We start from the raw sequence: 15,899 nt of genomic DNA, 5'->3' as shown, positions 1-15,899 counted from the left end.
TGCCTGGCTGGATTCCTGGTGTGTCACCGCCCTGTCTACCATTTCAGTGTCTCCGCTTGCCCTTTTTACAATTCTAGTTGTCTGAAAGGAATTTACATTCAAACCTTGGCACTTTGATATCATGGTTGTCAACAATAAACTCAGAATTACTGCTATTAAGATAGGGCCAATATTATGTTAGCATTAGCAACATCAAGCATGTGTGTCCTCAGTATATCATGAATTCCCTCATAATGGAGGGGCCAGCAATACACTAGGTGGGAGTTTCATAGATGCCCAAAATATGTAAATAATTACCACCAATATGCAATGGATGCCAGCAGTTTAGCAAATATTAACAGCATGCTCCCAGAATTATGCCTGTAAAATATGTTTTCCTTTTATGTCTTGTTTAACAAGAGAAGCTGGTTGTAGTGCAAATTTGTGAAATTTTCGTGCTCCACTTCTAAATGCCAACGATGAAAAATGTGTTGAATGCAGGAGAAGGTGTGCTGTGCATGTGGTTCTCCCTGTACCTTGTTTTGCTGGCCATAGAGAACTACATTACTTGCATGACGCAATACAAATCTGCCCATTTCTCTGGTTCATCTGCAGAGCAGAATTAGACAAGGGGTTAAAAAAATTGGTTGATTTTGCCTGTTGCTATTTTGCCGTTTGGCAAGTTTTGTTTATGCACACTTTTAGACAGGACTATCATTGTTCCATGGGTGCCCAAAATATGTTAGAACTACCAACATTGTGCCACGGTGTATATTATACCAGGGTTGGACATGCCTATGATGTCTGTGCTCAGAATCACCACAGTATGCTAAGAATGACCACCATACTGCCTTGACCATCATTGTGCCAGAGATAGACACCATCCTACCCTGGGTGCCCAAAATATGCAAGTTATTACCAGCATTTTACCAAAGCCAGCACTTTACCTGCTGTGGTCAACATTCCATAGATGCCTATAGCTTGCCAGGAAATACCACAATTATGTGAAGTCCAACAGTTGCCAAGAATATTACCATTATGTGAAGGCCAGGATTTTCCCAGGACTTCTGGTTAGTGGACACCATTCCATGGGTGGCGACAAGTTGCTGAGAATTCCCACCATTTTGCCTTGGGTAGGCAATGAATATCATCCTATGGATGCTCTTAAATTGGCAAGAATTACCACAGTTGTGCTGGGGCCAATATTTTACCAGCATGGGCAGTGGACACCACACACTCTCACACAGCCTCATTTTTAAAACTTACCTTACGCTGCCAGGCTGAGAAGTGAGAGAAATGAGGCTTCTGTGGGCTGTTGTTGCTCTCCTCACTCTCCAGCTGCTACTCCTGATAAGCACTTCTGGATAGAAAGATCGACAATAGGAGCATCTTGGGCTTAAGTGACCAGGGGACAAGTAGGAGCGCCTGGAGGAGAGGAGAGGTGGGGAATGGAAAAGGCAGGAGTGACTGGGGAGAGGAAGAGAAGGGAGAATCTGGAGTATTTAAGGGAGCCAGAAAGGAAACCTAGGAGGAAGAATGGAAGGGAACAAGTGGAAGTATTTGGATGAAGGGTCCAGTCAGGCCAGGATACCTGGGTGGGTGGTTGGGTGGAGGTAGGAGGGCATTGGGCAAACAGGAGTCTTAGGTGACCTGGGGAGAGGTTTACGTGGTAGTGCTAGGGGAGGGTGCAAGCAGGTGACACTTGTTCTGCAGAGGTGGTCGAGTGTAACTGGGTTAACTTGAGGAGGGTTCATCAGATGGACATGTTCACTTGTAGGGAAGGAAATATACTTCTCTCCAGTGGCGGATGTGCTGGCTGCGTTTCTGGCATAGGAATAACCCTTTATGCAGGTAGAACACTGTTGCAATGCAGTACACTGTTGCATTGCAACATTGTACTTAGTTGTCCGTCAACAACATGGGAGATGTTTTTAAGGAAAGCAAGAACAGTAAACTTGTTTCAGAAGCGTAATTTTTTTTACTTGAAATATGTCAATTAGTGGATACTGTACCAAACACTTTACTTTCTGTAGCCTGCCTCTCTTGATTATGACTCCTCCATTCACAAGATTTACAGAAACGTTTCTCTTTTCCCATTTATGTTGTCCGTGTGGAGGCTTTTCTTCTGTAGAATTAGTTACTAAATAAGAAGAGTGGTGTTTCACAGACTCTTCCCTTCTATGTGATCTACTGTCAATTGTGTGTGATGAGCAAAACAAGGTGAGGCGAGTGGAGCAGATGGCGGGTGTGAGTGATTTAAAGTAACAGGTTGTATGGAATGCTGTGATTGCCTTAGCAAATCAGAATATTAAGGTGCTGGCATGAATTAGACTTGTTTGCCTGTATTCTAGGTTCAGTAATAGCAGGAGTGTAGCTCAGTAAATGAGATTTAAAGGTTTGAATCTCAATTTTTCTAACTAAACAAGCAGTGGGATACAAGGTGAATCTGGGAGGTGACCAGGATTCAGGATGGAGTGTTCTCATAAGGAGCACGGTCAGTATATATATTTGTATTAGGGTGGGCCTCATGGGCTAATTTAGATTTTGGCGGACAGCTATTCTGTTGCGGTAGTGACTGAGTACTCTGTCTACCAAACTCAGTCTGCCTACCCAATTTTAATTCGGTTGGGTGACAAATTTTATGCTGACAGAGTAAAACTTTGTCAGCCTAAAACTTCCTTTGACGACTCAGCGGAGTAGGTGCCATTGGAAGTAAAATCATGACCCCCACTCCATGTGGGAAAACTGGAGTAGGGGTCATTAGCCATTTCAAAACAATCTCCTGCTTTGGGAGTTTGTTTTTGAGAAAAAAAAAGCTTTGGAAAAGTTTAATAGCCAGCTATCATGTTTGAAAGAGCAGTCTGTTATTTGTTTCCTTCATTGACAGGAACCACCATGAAGGCAGTTCCCGCCAATGTATAGGGATATCCTCCGGGCTGGCAGACATTTCTAAATTTGGTGGGCAGAGTAAAGGCAGTAAAGTCCGCAGTCGCCTTGTCTATCTTTACTCCGTCTGCTAAATGCCCTCTGTTTAGAGTCTCAGTGTGGGCAACAAACAGTGGTTTGGAGTGCTACCCATAGGGATTGCCATTAGGTAAGACTATTTGCAAACATTCTTCCCATCACCTTTTGGGTGTGTGACGGCTAGTATTATGCCTAGAAACTTGAGACTGTTGTAGCTTTCCAAACCTACTCCTGCCAATGTTTGTGGATTCTAAAAAGTAGAACATTTTCATCCATTCAAGGGGTTCTTTTATGGAGGCTGATTTGCTACTTCTTTTTGTGTACCGGTCTCTAAGGGGCATATTCACAAAGAAGTGGTGCAAAGCAGCACAACAAGCAAAGTTGCTGTGCTGGGTTGCATCACCTGGAGAGAGCAGAACTGTGCATTGCTTCAAAGAAGTGGCACAATTCTGCTCTCTAAATGCGCTGGCGCACTTAGGGTGTGCTGTGCTGCAACGCAGGCAACTTTCTGTCCTAGTCCAAGGGTGTCTGTGTTAAGGTCAGGATTGTTTTTGTGCAAATACACTATTCCTGAAGGTGGGTTTTTTGTATGTGTGCTGCAGAATGCAACACACCTGCAAAGATGATCAACAACAAGCCTCAGGCAGGTGCACCATTTCGGTGCAAACCTATGTCAGAATGTAAATATGTGTTTGCTTCAAAATCCATGAGTGGATGTATTGTAATACCCAGGCACCACCCATGAAACTCATACTTGACGGAAAGTAATGCCAGAATGGATGTCATTTAGGGGTCGCCAAGGGTCGCAGCTGCTACCCCTGGCTTGCCCTTTGCGACCCCTGGTCTCAGATGGCAAAATCAGTGCTTGGGGCTCCACTTTCTTGTTTACAGTCAGTTTTCTTTTATTACACTAATACCGAAAAATATTATGTTATTCACCATTAGTGTAATAAAAATGGAGTACAGTAGCTAGAATATGACCCTCCTTGGAAGCTGAGGTAAGTAAAAACACTTTGAAATGTATGTTCATGTTTGCAGGTGAGAGGGTGCTTATTTAAGAGAGTGTGTGTGTATGAGTGAATATATGTGTAAGCATGTGTGTGTGAGTGAAAGTAAAGATGAAATGGAGTGTGATGTCACTTCCACTACCCCTGCCATTTTGGTGAATTGACTTCCATGAATGCCAGATGGCAAAATGTCCTGTGTAGCGTTAACTTTTTCTTGCGAAGTAATGGAAATCAACATTTGCTTGGCTTTGTAAATGGCGAAAAGGATTTTGTACTAGGGCTGCATCCAAAAAATGACACAACCTAAACGTAAAATCTTTCTGAATCTGGGTCTGTGTAAGTATAGGTTTGCCTCAAAATGCATGGGTGGATGCACTGGAGTGCCTGTGCATCACTTATGGAACGCCTACCAAAAGCAAAGTAAAGCAAGGCATCGCAATGCCTGCATAGTGTTACTTTTTTCTTACAAAGCCACACAAATAGACATTTGCATGTTTTTTTAAATACCAAAAAGGATTTTCGCTGGGGCACTCCCAACACAAAGTCTTTATTAAAGTTCTTGATCCCAAAAATTAACAAGTTAAAACCTCTTAATGACATCAGGATGACAAGAAAAACCAACACAGACATAGCAGACCTGACTCAAAGCACCCAGACCCAACCACCAAGCCAAGAATATATTTATTTACGGCTGCTGCACCCCAAACAACCCTGAAGCTAGGCCTCTGAGTAAAAGCTTGAATCGGGGACATAAAGCAGACTAGGACAGTTGTCCTGTTTGCTTCTCCTGTGGTGGGTGCTATTCGTAGATGGCTTGTAATAACACTTTTGGCCATAACCAGTGCTTAGTTTGGGCTGGTGGTCGCTGGTGGGGCCCACCAGTTCTCATTTTTGGGAACCTTCAATTATTTTTCCTCATCAGTTTTCCCCCACACTTATTTTTCCTCACCAGAGCAAGAGAGAAAAACACAAAAGAGGGTAAGAGGAGGACGCGAAAGAAGGAAAAATGGTGTAAGCAAGCCTTTAGACCCCCGCACTAATGAATTTCACAAATCAAGCACTGCTGTTGAGCATTAACAGTTTTAATTGCCCTATGCCTCATGTTGCTTCCTGCGCTTTGGATAATGTTAGAGCCTCCTATTTAGGTTCTAATCAATCGGAAATGAGGCCTAATTATCATCTTACAGGTTACTTATTTTCATTTTCGCTTTTTGTATTATTTTGCTTCAACTTCGTTTGTCTGCATTATTTCATTGTTTTGTGCACAGTTTGGCAGGTAACTAGCCTTACATGTTTTAAAAAAATCCCCTCCAGCTACGTCCTTCCAGGTGTGTTGTAGTTGGGGCAGATGTTAAAATTAACTAAAGAATTTTGTATGCACTTGTCATTCTATTTTCATTTCTGCTGTTAAAAGTTGTGTGATTTGTGATGCGGTGCCATTCAAAGTAATTCAACAGACTTAAGTTAGTGTTGACGTAGCTTTTTAAATGTAAAACTTTTGTCATCCTGACTTCTTCACATTTCCAGCTAGTGGGTATTCTGTGGTTGTTGAGAGAGAAAGAAACTCATTTTATCAGCTCAAAATGATCAAGAACCACTGCTTGCCTTCAAGTAGGATCTATAAATGCCTTGCAGTAACAGGGCCTTACGGTTTCTGTTTTTCCACCCTCTACTTAGGCTTGTGACCCAGTTTGAGCTATCTACATTTCCACCTACACCGGAAGAATTGAAATTGCATTCACTTACTTGTTTTTTCTGTCATTTAAGCTTTTATTTATAGAATTTATCTCTCTAAAGAAAATGTGTGGCCTGGTTTAAGGCCTACTTAAGGTCTCTTTGAGTTGCTCACAAAAAAATATTTAAAATTTCATTTAGTATTAATTCTTTCAACAGGTCCAGCACCAGCCACAATCACCAGTCTCCTTTGTCACTGACAAAGTGGGACTCTATACAGGGTGCAGTATGAAAGGGGTCACAGTAATGTTGGCCAGTTTGAGAGGCGGACATTTGTCACCATAACAAAATTCTCATTCTGCCTTCCCAAGTTCAGTTGTGGAACACTAGCCTAATATGCCTGAGTGTACTCTTTTTTTATAGGGGTTTACATGGAGGTATCTTAGACATATAAGATCCCTTTAAGCTCTTCATCCTACTTGATTAACTCCTAGCGCTGAAGATTGTGTTTGGCACTTTTATAAATCAGTGTCTAGGGCTTGTGGCTGAGTAAGCAATGTGTAAAATGATATTATAGCAGTATAGCTCAGTGTGTGAATGAGAGACTAAAGTCTCAAACGTTTGTGTGAGTCCATTGTACCTTTTCATCTTAAGATACAACTGCATGTAGAATTATATGGTGGAAGTCACCATAGTGACAATAATAGCCCATGTAGAGATGAGGATTGACGAAGTAACTAGTTGCCTTTGCGTCTTTTAAAGAAATAATCTTATCTTTGAAAGGCACAAAAGTTGTCTGTTATATTCACAAAGCAGGATATGCTGCCTCAAAGGATACTCATGTCAGAGAGGTGAATAAGACAACACATGCAGACTAGTAGTTGGACAGGGCCTTTTCCTTGAAAGCTTCTCCTCAAAAGTGAAAGGCACAAACCTTGCACCATAGATTTCCTGCAAAACCAAATTCAGCAAATTGACCCAGAGGAATATGAGACGACCAGAAATATAGAAGTCCCATTTGGATTAAACAGCAGGTGATGCTATGACAAAGCAGCTTTGGCATACAGTGTGCTGGGGGAAATAGGAGAGCAGCAAAAAGTGCTGTTTCCTGTATATTCTGATGCATCTTCTGAAAAGTACTGAGCGAGAATTTGTTGTTTCTTGAAACTCTATATTCCGTCAACAAAAAGATCCTGATTTAGAACTTGGCGGAGGGGAATACTCTGTCACGAACGTGGCGGATATCTTGTCTGCTGTATTACGATTCCATTATATCCTATGGGGAATCATAATCTGGCAGACGGGATATTTGTCACATTTGTGAGAGCGTATCCCATCACCTAAAACATTTCCATAGTTTTTGCTTACTGTGGGTATGAGATCATATACTTCAAACTATAAATAAGGAAATTTGAGAAACTGAAATGGGATCTCAAAGTTAGTGCTTGTTTTGTGTTCAGTAAATGTAAAATGTAAAATGAAGCAATGCAGAACCAAATACGGTCTTCTGTAGTTGGGCGTTGCGAAAGGGCATTGATTCAAACATGATTTCCTTCTATTGTGTTGTGACACAAGCCACGAGAATTCCTGCCAATAACTACATTGAGCTTTTTCACTTTTCAGACAGTTTGTGAGATTAGGAACCAGTACCTCACGAGTGGGAGGAACGTTTTTGCAGTTCATTATTCCAGTATCTAATCATTTCCCTTTTGTTGGTGGTGTGGCCTTTTGAGTTTACTCTTTAAAAGTACAAGCGCAAGACACCTATCTCCTATAACATCTCTGGCTTGCAGATACCACTCAAGCATTTTGAAAAGCTTATTTGTTTTCATACAAGGTTGAACTCAGGCTACTCCGAGAACTTGAGTTGCTCCACTGAGCTAAATGGATGCTATTCCACATCATCTTGTTCATCTTCACCCGGTTCCTCTGTGCTTCCTGAATCCATAGATGGCAAGGTACACGTTTTAAGTGAATCAATAGGTGATTGTGTTAATTGTATTCACCAAGAACTATTCACCGAAGGAGCTATTTGAAGCAAGCCTCTAACTTTATTTACTGCTTGCAACCCTGATGTAGTTGAAACGTTTCCTAGCTTCCTTTAAACCTTTATTGCTAATGATACCGGTGACCACTTCTGGGAGAAAGCCCAGTCATCCTCCGCCATATTGCCTGTTTACAAACTGGTATACACTTTTTTCGGCCTTGCTTGTACTGCATCTGCAGTGACAAAATCTAGCTGAAGATATCCTAAACTCCACAACCTTTGCATTGTGTTCCTTCCTTCTTGAAGAATGTTTATTTAAAACTTGATCTTCCATCTGTCATTCATGATGAGCTTTATCCTAAGCCTTGTAATTTTCCCCAACTCCCCTTCTTAGTCCTAGACAGTAACCTCAGCTTTTTTTCATTCGTATTAGGTTGATTTTAAAAGACGCATGTTTCGTGTCTCCAAATAATGAGTTTGTAGACCTGCCAAAAAAACTCCTGAAATATTATACTCCTCGTAAAATGGAGTCTCGTAGCTCCGGGTTTAGACATGTTAATTTTTCATCTTATACTGGCTGCAAAAAACGAGTCACATCCAAGGTACTCAGTGGCAATAGCTTAGTTTTTGTCTTCATGTTGACTCTGCACCAAGAGTCCTATTTTCCTCTGAGTTGTTCCAGCCCTTGCTTCTGTTATGAACTCCAAGAAAAATTACTTATTCTAGGAGGGATGCCTGATTTGGTTAGATTCTTCAAAGCCTTGCCTTGCCTTACAATGTATCCTCGTGTATTCCTAAATTCCGAAAAACAGGAGGAGACCAGGTTGTGAAAGGAAGAAACAGTTGCTTGTTGCATAGGTTATTTCGATCTTTACACTCCTTTAGATTGCCAACACTCTTCAGCAATCTCTAATCCAAAGTGGATCCATTGCTGAGATGAACTGCATGGATATTTATTGGGGACCATTTGGGCATCCTCCAGCTGTTTTTTGTTCCTTTTGAGCTGATAATACAGAATTCCGTTTTTTTTTTTTTTGCCAATCGAGGATTCCCTGCTGGTTGTTAATCGGAAGGAGTCTGTAGATCATGAAAACCTATGTTACAAATGTGTAACTTCCTTTTCTTTAAATTGCAGGAATGAGGATAAATTAACTATGATGGCCAACGAAGAGCACTGGGTTGAGAGACTTTTGTCCCCACACATCACTGCTCAGGAGTTTTCCTCTCATCCCTGTCAGTCTGGATCTTTCTTATGGGAAAAAGCTAAGCGAGTAGGAGAAATCTACAACATTTCAAAATTTAAAAACGAACAAAAGCAGAAAATCACTCAAAATGTTGCAAAGCAGGCTGGAGGAGAGCATCAACGAAAATGTTCTGTAAAAGTGTCAGTCTGCAAAAAACTATCAAAGGCAGGTGGGGACACAGTTGCCTCCCTTGGAGAGGCATATCTTTTGAGTGGAATAGAAGAAAATACTAATCTCTTTATCTCAAAGCCAAAGGAAAGAGAATGTGTGCCACGAGAAACACATAAACACTGTGAAGAAGAATCCCTTAAGATGCAGCTGTTCGCATTGAAAACTGAGATTTCACAACTGAAAGCTAAACTTCAAAAGCGAGAATCAGACTTTGAAAATGTACAAAGAGAGCTGTTGGAATCTAAGAGGAAGGCTAGCTGCTATGCTATCTATATCGAACAAATTGAACAGAGTGCGAAAAAAGATGCAACTATTGAGTCTTTACAGGAAGAACTGCATGAAAAATCAAAGACTGTTAGCAGTTTAAACAAGGAGCTATATATGGAGAAGAAAGCAAGTGCAGACTTGATTCTACTGAACAAACGTTTACAACAGCAGTTACATGAGCTGAAACAGCGAAATGATCTTAAAGGTTTGAGGTTCACAGAAACAGTAAAGACGCAGTACAATTCACAGTTAAAAAAATTGACCAATAAAGTAGAAGCTGTTAAAAATGCAATGCACGTGGAGTATGATCCTAACATTCCAAATTATAGTGCCTATGACCTTCACAGAAATACTTTGTCCTAAGAATCACTCACCGAAGTGTCTGACAGTTTTTAAGGGAATTGGCAACAAGAAGGAGAAAAAAAAGTTTCAGTTTTCTCCCTACCCAATTCGATGTAATGTGTCACTACAAATAAATATCAGTTTTCAAACTCACTGATTTCTGTGATGCCATTGAACATACACAGCAAATGGGTCTATTAAGGTTTCATAACTATAACAAATATCTTTTGATGTTGTCCTTCCAAGCTGAATGGTAAAGCTGGTATCCTGTGATTCACTCACAGAAATTCCCTTACAGTAGAGTATTCAAATAATTTCTGAATAGAACTTTAACAACTGCCTACTGACCTACAAGTGTTTGGTCAATTAGCAACCACCATGGCCCTCCCAATGATTTCTTTTTGTTGGCACTGTACCAGCAGTTAGATCATTTAATGCGGAGGACTGAGATTTAAAATAGCAAATTCTAAAAAAGGGGAACATCTGTCGGGGGTAGCTAGGAGGATGAGACCTTTCGGGCCATAAGCAAGCTAGACCTTTGCGTTAACTGTGTTGCTAAGTAGACCCCAAATTATTAGGGATTCGTTTTCTCATAGTCATTCAACTAATTGGTTTGTTTTTTTAAAGAGCGAATGATCGCCCTCTGAGCTGCAACTCTCCTGCTTCTTCAGCATCTGTAACCTAAATTGTTACCCTAACGTGTTCACTGTTCCACTACAAGCACTCATGCAACGGTCTCAGCTGATGAATGGGTTTTCCAATCCTTGACTCTCCACTTTCTACACTTATTGCACTTGTTGTCTGCAGCGTTCTGCCTGATTAGAGATGAGCCGATTTAAAATGTATGCAAATGTATGATACCATTACAGTGGATGCAGCTCTGATAATAAAGATACTTAAGTTCGTGACGGATGGCAAACATCATTTTGTTCAGCACAAGGCTATTTAATTCCCAACTTTCAATGTGGTCCAACATGTTAAACCGTACAGTACATTTTTGAACAGGCATACTAGAAAATCTTTGGTATTGTACTTCACATCCAAAAATATATATCCTCTAAATCCTTTGATAGACTAAGACTCTACCCAGGTTTTGTATGCTATGGTACCACAGTTCTTGATGTGTTGTGTGGTTTTGTTTCTTGGATGTTCAATGAAGATGGGCAAGTAGAACAGGCTACTTGTAATTCACTGCTTAAAGTCATTTTGAGTATTTTTCAAGAAGTGCAGGTGATGAAGTAGCAGTAGTTGCTGGAGAGCATGAGAGTGGCTGAACAAAGAAGCACAGAACTGAACTCTTATTCCAGTCAAAGGCAGTTGCACACCACTCTGATATACAGAATTAGGCATGTTTGCATGCTGCCCAGGGGGTGCCATCTTTTTAATCCTCCTATTACAGCATACATCTCTTAAAGTTCAGAGCTACAGTCTGTAGGTGTATCCCAACAGGAGATCCTTGTACAGAGTTTTGAGGTCATTATATACTGCGATTCTGAGGTGCACTTTGCAAACCAGGGATTGTAGGTATTGAGGCACCTAGTGAGAGTATAGCAGAATTACTGTGGTATGCAGTGAAACCCAACACAAATACTGAAGGGCACTTGAGGAACATTCCAAAGATGCTGCGGGCATAGTGGGAACCCACCACAGATACTTAGGAGGCCTTTGAGATCAAGCAGTATACATTGAGGAAAACTTATTGATCTTGTCACAGCCTGGCACCCTAGTACTGAGATTGATGAATATGTGAAATTGTGGTTGAGATAGATAAGGGCTCTAACAGGCACTGCCACTGAACATATAACCAGGTAAAACTAATAAGTGAAACATAACTTCTCAAATTCCCAATAAGGGTGACCATACAATTAAACACGTCACCATTAAGGAATTCATGATGGTAGGTTCTCTTGGTGAGTAAGGGGTCTCCAACCTTTTTTTTGCAGTAAAAGATACGTATGTTGATGAAAAACATCCAGAACTACAAATATTATTAGAATTTTTATACTGACCACATCAGACAAGTTTACATGTTTGTTTTAAATATACAAGTTTCAGTTTTTGTAGGCTGAGCTACACACAGGAGAGCTACTTATAGGTAGCTCAAGAGCTACTAGTAGGGCACAAGCTACTTGTTGGAGACACCTGCAACAGCTAGGTCCTACAAATCGCACAACACACACTGCCCCTCAATCATAGAACTGGTGCACACTCTTATGTAGTATCAACCTCTAGAGGTACTTCTGCTAAGCAAATAATCACATGATTATAATAATAGTGGTGCACCCAAAACAATAAGACACAAAGTCCAATAATATTATTCAAAGTCCTTGTATCTTCTTTTTTACATTCCAAAACGTCTTTTCTTTTTTTATGTAATACCAATTACAGCCACACACCAGACACGTCTCATTCAAAAATGAACTTCAGGGCATATCTGTTCAGATGTAATAGGTGTCCTCTGTGTATCCAAAGACACCTTATCTTTAGCACAGTCGCACCCTGTAGGAAGTTGGCTCTGTATGTGCTATTTCAAAGTAAGGAATAGCATGCACAGAGTCCAAGGGTTCCCCTTAGAGGTAAAATAGTGGTAAAAAGAGATAATACTAATGCTCTATTTTGTGGTAGTGTGGTCGAGCAGTAGGCTTATCCAAGGAGTAGTGTTAAGCATTTGTTGTACATACACATAGACAATAAATGAGGTACACACACTCAGAGACAAATCCAGCCAATAGGTTTTTATATAGAAAAAATATCTTTTCTTAGTTTATTTTAAGAACCACAGGTTCAAATTCTACATGTAATATCTCATTCGAAAGGTATTGCAGGTAAGTACTTTAGGAACTTCAAATCATCAAAATTGCATGTATACTTTTCAAGTTATTCACAAATAGCTGTTTTAAAAGTGGACACTTAGTGCAATTTTCACAGTTCCTAGGGGAGGTAAGTTTTTGTTAGTTTTACCAGGTAAGTAAGACACTTACAGGGTTCAGTTCTTGGTCCAAGGTAGCCCACCGTTGGGGGTTCAGAGCAACCCCAAAGTCACCACACCAGCAGCTCAGGGCCGGTCAGGTGCAGAGTTCAAAGTGGTGCCCAAAACACATAGGCTAGAATGGAGAGAAGGGGGTGCCCCGGTTCCGGTCTGCTTGCAGGTAAGTACCCGCGTCTTCGGAGGGCAGACCAGGGGGGTTTTGTAGGGCACCGGGGGGGACACAAGCCCACACAGAAATTTCACCCTCAGCGGCGCGGGGGCGGCCGGGTGCAGTGTAGAAACAAGCGTCGGGTTTTCAATGTTAGTCTATGAGAGATCTCGGGATCTCTTCAGCGCTGCAGGCAGGCAAGGGGGGGATTCCTCGGGGAAACCTCCACTTGGGCGAGGGAGAGGGACTCCTGGGGGTCACTCCTCCAGTGAAAGTCCGGTCCTTCAGGTCCTGGGGGCTGCGGGTGCAGGGTCTCTCCCAGGCGTCGGGACTTTAGGTTCAAAGAGTCGCGGTCAGGGGAAGCCTCGGGATTCCCTCTGCAGGCGGCGCTGTGGGGGCTCAGGGGGGACAGGTTTTGGTACTCACAGTATCAGAGTAGTCCTGGGGTCCCTCCTGAGGTGTTGGATCGCCACCAGCCGAGTCGGGGTCGCCGGGTGCAGTGTTGCAAGTCTCACGCTTCTTGCGGGGAGCTTGCAGGGTTCTTTGGAGCTGCTGGAAACAAAGTTGCAGCTTTTCTTGGAGCAGGTCCGCTGTCCTCGGGAGTTTCTTGTCTTTTCGAAGCAGGGGCAGTCCTCGGAGGATGTCGAGGTTGCTGGTCCCTTTGGAAGGCGTCGCTGGAGCAGGATCTTTGGAAGGCAGGAGACAGGCCGGTGAGTTTCTGGAGCCAAGGCAGTTGTCGTCTTCTGGTCTTCCGCTGCAGGGGTTTTCAGCTAGGCAGTCCTTCTTCTTGTAGTTGCAGGAATCTAATCTTCTAGGGTTCAGGGTAGCCCTTAAATACTAAATTTAAGGGCGTGTTTAGGTCTGGGGGGTTAGTAGCCAATGGCTACTAGCCCTGAGGGTGGGTACACCCTCTTTGTGCCTCCTCCCAAGGGGAGGGGGTCACAATCCTAACCCTATTGGGGGAATCCTCCATCTGCAAGATGGAGGATTTCTAAAAGTTAGAGTCACCTCAGCTCAGGACACCTTAGGGGCTGTCCTGACTGGCCAGTGACTCCTCCTTGTTATTCTCATTATTTTCTCCGGCCTTGCCGCCAAAAGTGGGGCCTGGCCGGAGGGGGCGGGCAACTCCACTAGCTGGAGTGTCCTGCTGGGTTGGCACAAAGGAGGTGAGCCTTTGAGGCTCACCGCCAGGTGTGACAATTCCTGCCTGGGAGAGGTGTTAGCATCTCCACCCAGTGCAGGCTTTGTTACTGGCCTCAGAGTGACAAAGGCACTCTCCCCATGGGGCCAGCAACATGTCTCGGTTTGTGGCAGGCTGCTAAAACTAGTCAGCCTACACAGATAGTCGGTTACGTTTCAGGGGGCACCTCTAAGGTGCCCTCTGTGGTGTATTTTACAATAAAATGTACACTGGCATCAGTGTGCATTTATTGTGCTGAGAAGTTTGATACCAAACTTCCCAGTTTTCAGTGTAGCCATTATGGTGCTGTGGAGTTCGTGTTTGACAGACTCCCAGACCATATACTCTTATGGCTACCCTGTACTTACAATGTCTAAGGTTTTGTTTAGACACTGTAGGGGTACCATGCTCATGCACTGGTACCCTCACCTATGGTATAGTGCACCCTGCCTTAGGGCTGTAAGGCCTGCTAGAGGGGTGTCTTACCTATACTGCATAGGCAGTGAGAGGCTGGCATGGCACCCTGAGGGGAGTGCCATGTCGACTTACTCGTTTTGTCCTCACTAGCACACACAAGCTGGCAAGCAGTGTGTCTGTGCTGAGTGAGAGGTCTCCAGGGTGGCATAAGACATGCTGCAGCCCTTAGAGACCTTCCTTGGCATCAGGGCCCTTGGTACTAGAAGTACCAGTTACAAGGGACTTATCTGGATGCCAGGGTCTGCCAATTGTGGATACAAAAGTACAGGTTAGGGAAAGAACACTGGTGCTGGGGCCTGGTTAGCAGGCCTCAGCACACTTTCAATTGTAAACATAGCATCAGCAAAGGCAAAAAGTCAGGGGGCAACCATGCCAAGGAGGCATTTCCTTACACAACCCCCCCCCAAACGAAAGAGGATGAGACTAACCTTTCCCAAGAGAGTCTTCATTTTCTAAGTGGAAGAACCTGGAAAGGCCATCTGCATTGGCATGGGCAGTCCCAGGTCTGTGTTCCACTATAAAGTCCATTCCCTGTAGGGAGATGGACCACCTCAACAGTTTAGGATTTTCACCTTTCATTTGCATCAGCCATTTGAGAGGTCTGTGGTCAGTTTGAACTAGGAAGTGAGTCCCAAAGAGGTATGGTCTCAGCTTCTTCAGGGACCAAACCACAGCAAAGGCCTCCCTCTCAATGGCACTCCAACGCTGCTCCCTGGGGAGTAACCTCCTGCTAATGAAAGCAACAGGCTGGTCAAGGCCATCATCATTTGTTTGGGACAAAACTGCCCCTATCCCATGTTCAGAGGCATCAGTCTGCACAATGAACTGCTTAGAATAATCTGGAGCTTTGAGAACTGGTGCTGAGCACATTGCCTGTTTCAGGGTGTCAAAGGCCTGTTGGCAGTCCACAGTCCAGTTTACTTTCTTGGGCATTTTCTTGGAGGTGAGTTCAGTGAGGGCTGTCACAATGGATCCATATCCCTTCACAAACCTCCTGTAATACCCAGTCAAGCCAAGGAATGCCCTGACTTGAGTCTGGGTTTTTGGAGCTACCCAGTCCAGAATAGTCTGGATCTTGGGTTGGAGTGGCTGAACTTGGCCTCCACCTACAAGGTGTCCCAAGTAAACCACAGTTCCCTGCCCTATCTGGCATTTGGATGCCTTGATAGAGAGGCCTGCAGATTGCAGAGCCTTCAAAACCTTCCTCAGGTGGACCAGGTGATCCTGCCAGGTGGAGCTAAAGACAGCAATATCATCAAGATAAGCTGTGCTAAAGGACTCCAAGCCAGCAAGGACTTGATTCACCAACCTTTGGAAGGTGGCAGGGGCATTCTTTAAACCAAAGGGCATAACAGTAAACTGATAATGCCCATCAGGTGTGGAGAATGCTGTCTTTTCTTTTGCTCCAGGTGCCATTTTTATTTGCCAGTACCCTGCTGTCAAGTCAAAGGTACTTAGAAATTTGGCAGC

At 43.1% G+C, this 15,899-nt stretch overlaps 1 protein-coding gene across 18 annotated transcripts in view; it reads left to right on the top strand.

The window, feature by feature from the left end:
* CCDC160 (coiled-coil domain containing 160) overlaps window positions 1-15,899 on the top strand; it is a 175,759-nt gene that overhangs the window by 84,231 nt on the left and 75,629 nt on the right. For 5 of the 18 annotated variants that reach the window (XM_069212518.1, XM_069212515.1, XM_069212517.1 and 2 more), the window contains one exon: window positions 8,747-9,788. The exons of the other annotated variants lie outside the window; for them this stretch is intronic. In XM_069212518.1, the coding sequence (XP_069068619.1) occupies window positions 8,766-9,656 (891 nt within the window). In that variant the 5' untranslated portion in view covers window positions 8,747-8,765 and the 3' untranslated portion in view covers window positions 9,657-9,788. Of the gene's footprint in view, window positions 1-8,746; window positions 9,789-15,899 lie in introns of those variants that run through there. 18 annotated transcript variants of the gene reach the window in all.

This window comes from Pleurodeles waltl, chromosome 2_1, assembly GCF_031143425.1.
Source record: "Pleurodeles waltl isolate 20211129_DDA chromosome 2_1, aPleWal1.hap1.20221129, whole genome shotgun sequence".
In the NCBI taxonomy this organism is placed as follows: Eukaryota; Metazoa; Chordata; class Amphibia; order Caudata; family Salamandridae; genus Pleurodeles; species Pleurodeles waltl.
This window is presented reverse-complemented; position numbering and strand designations above follow the sequence as displayed.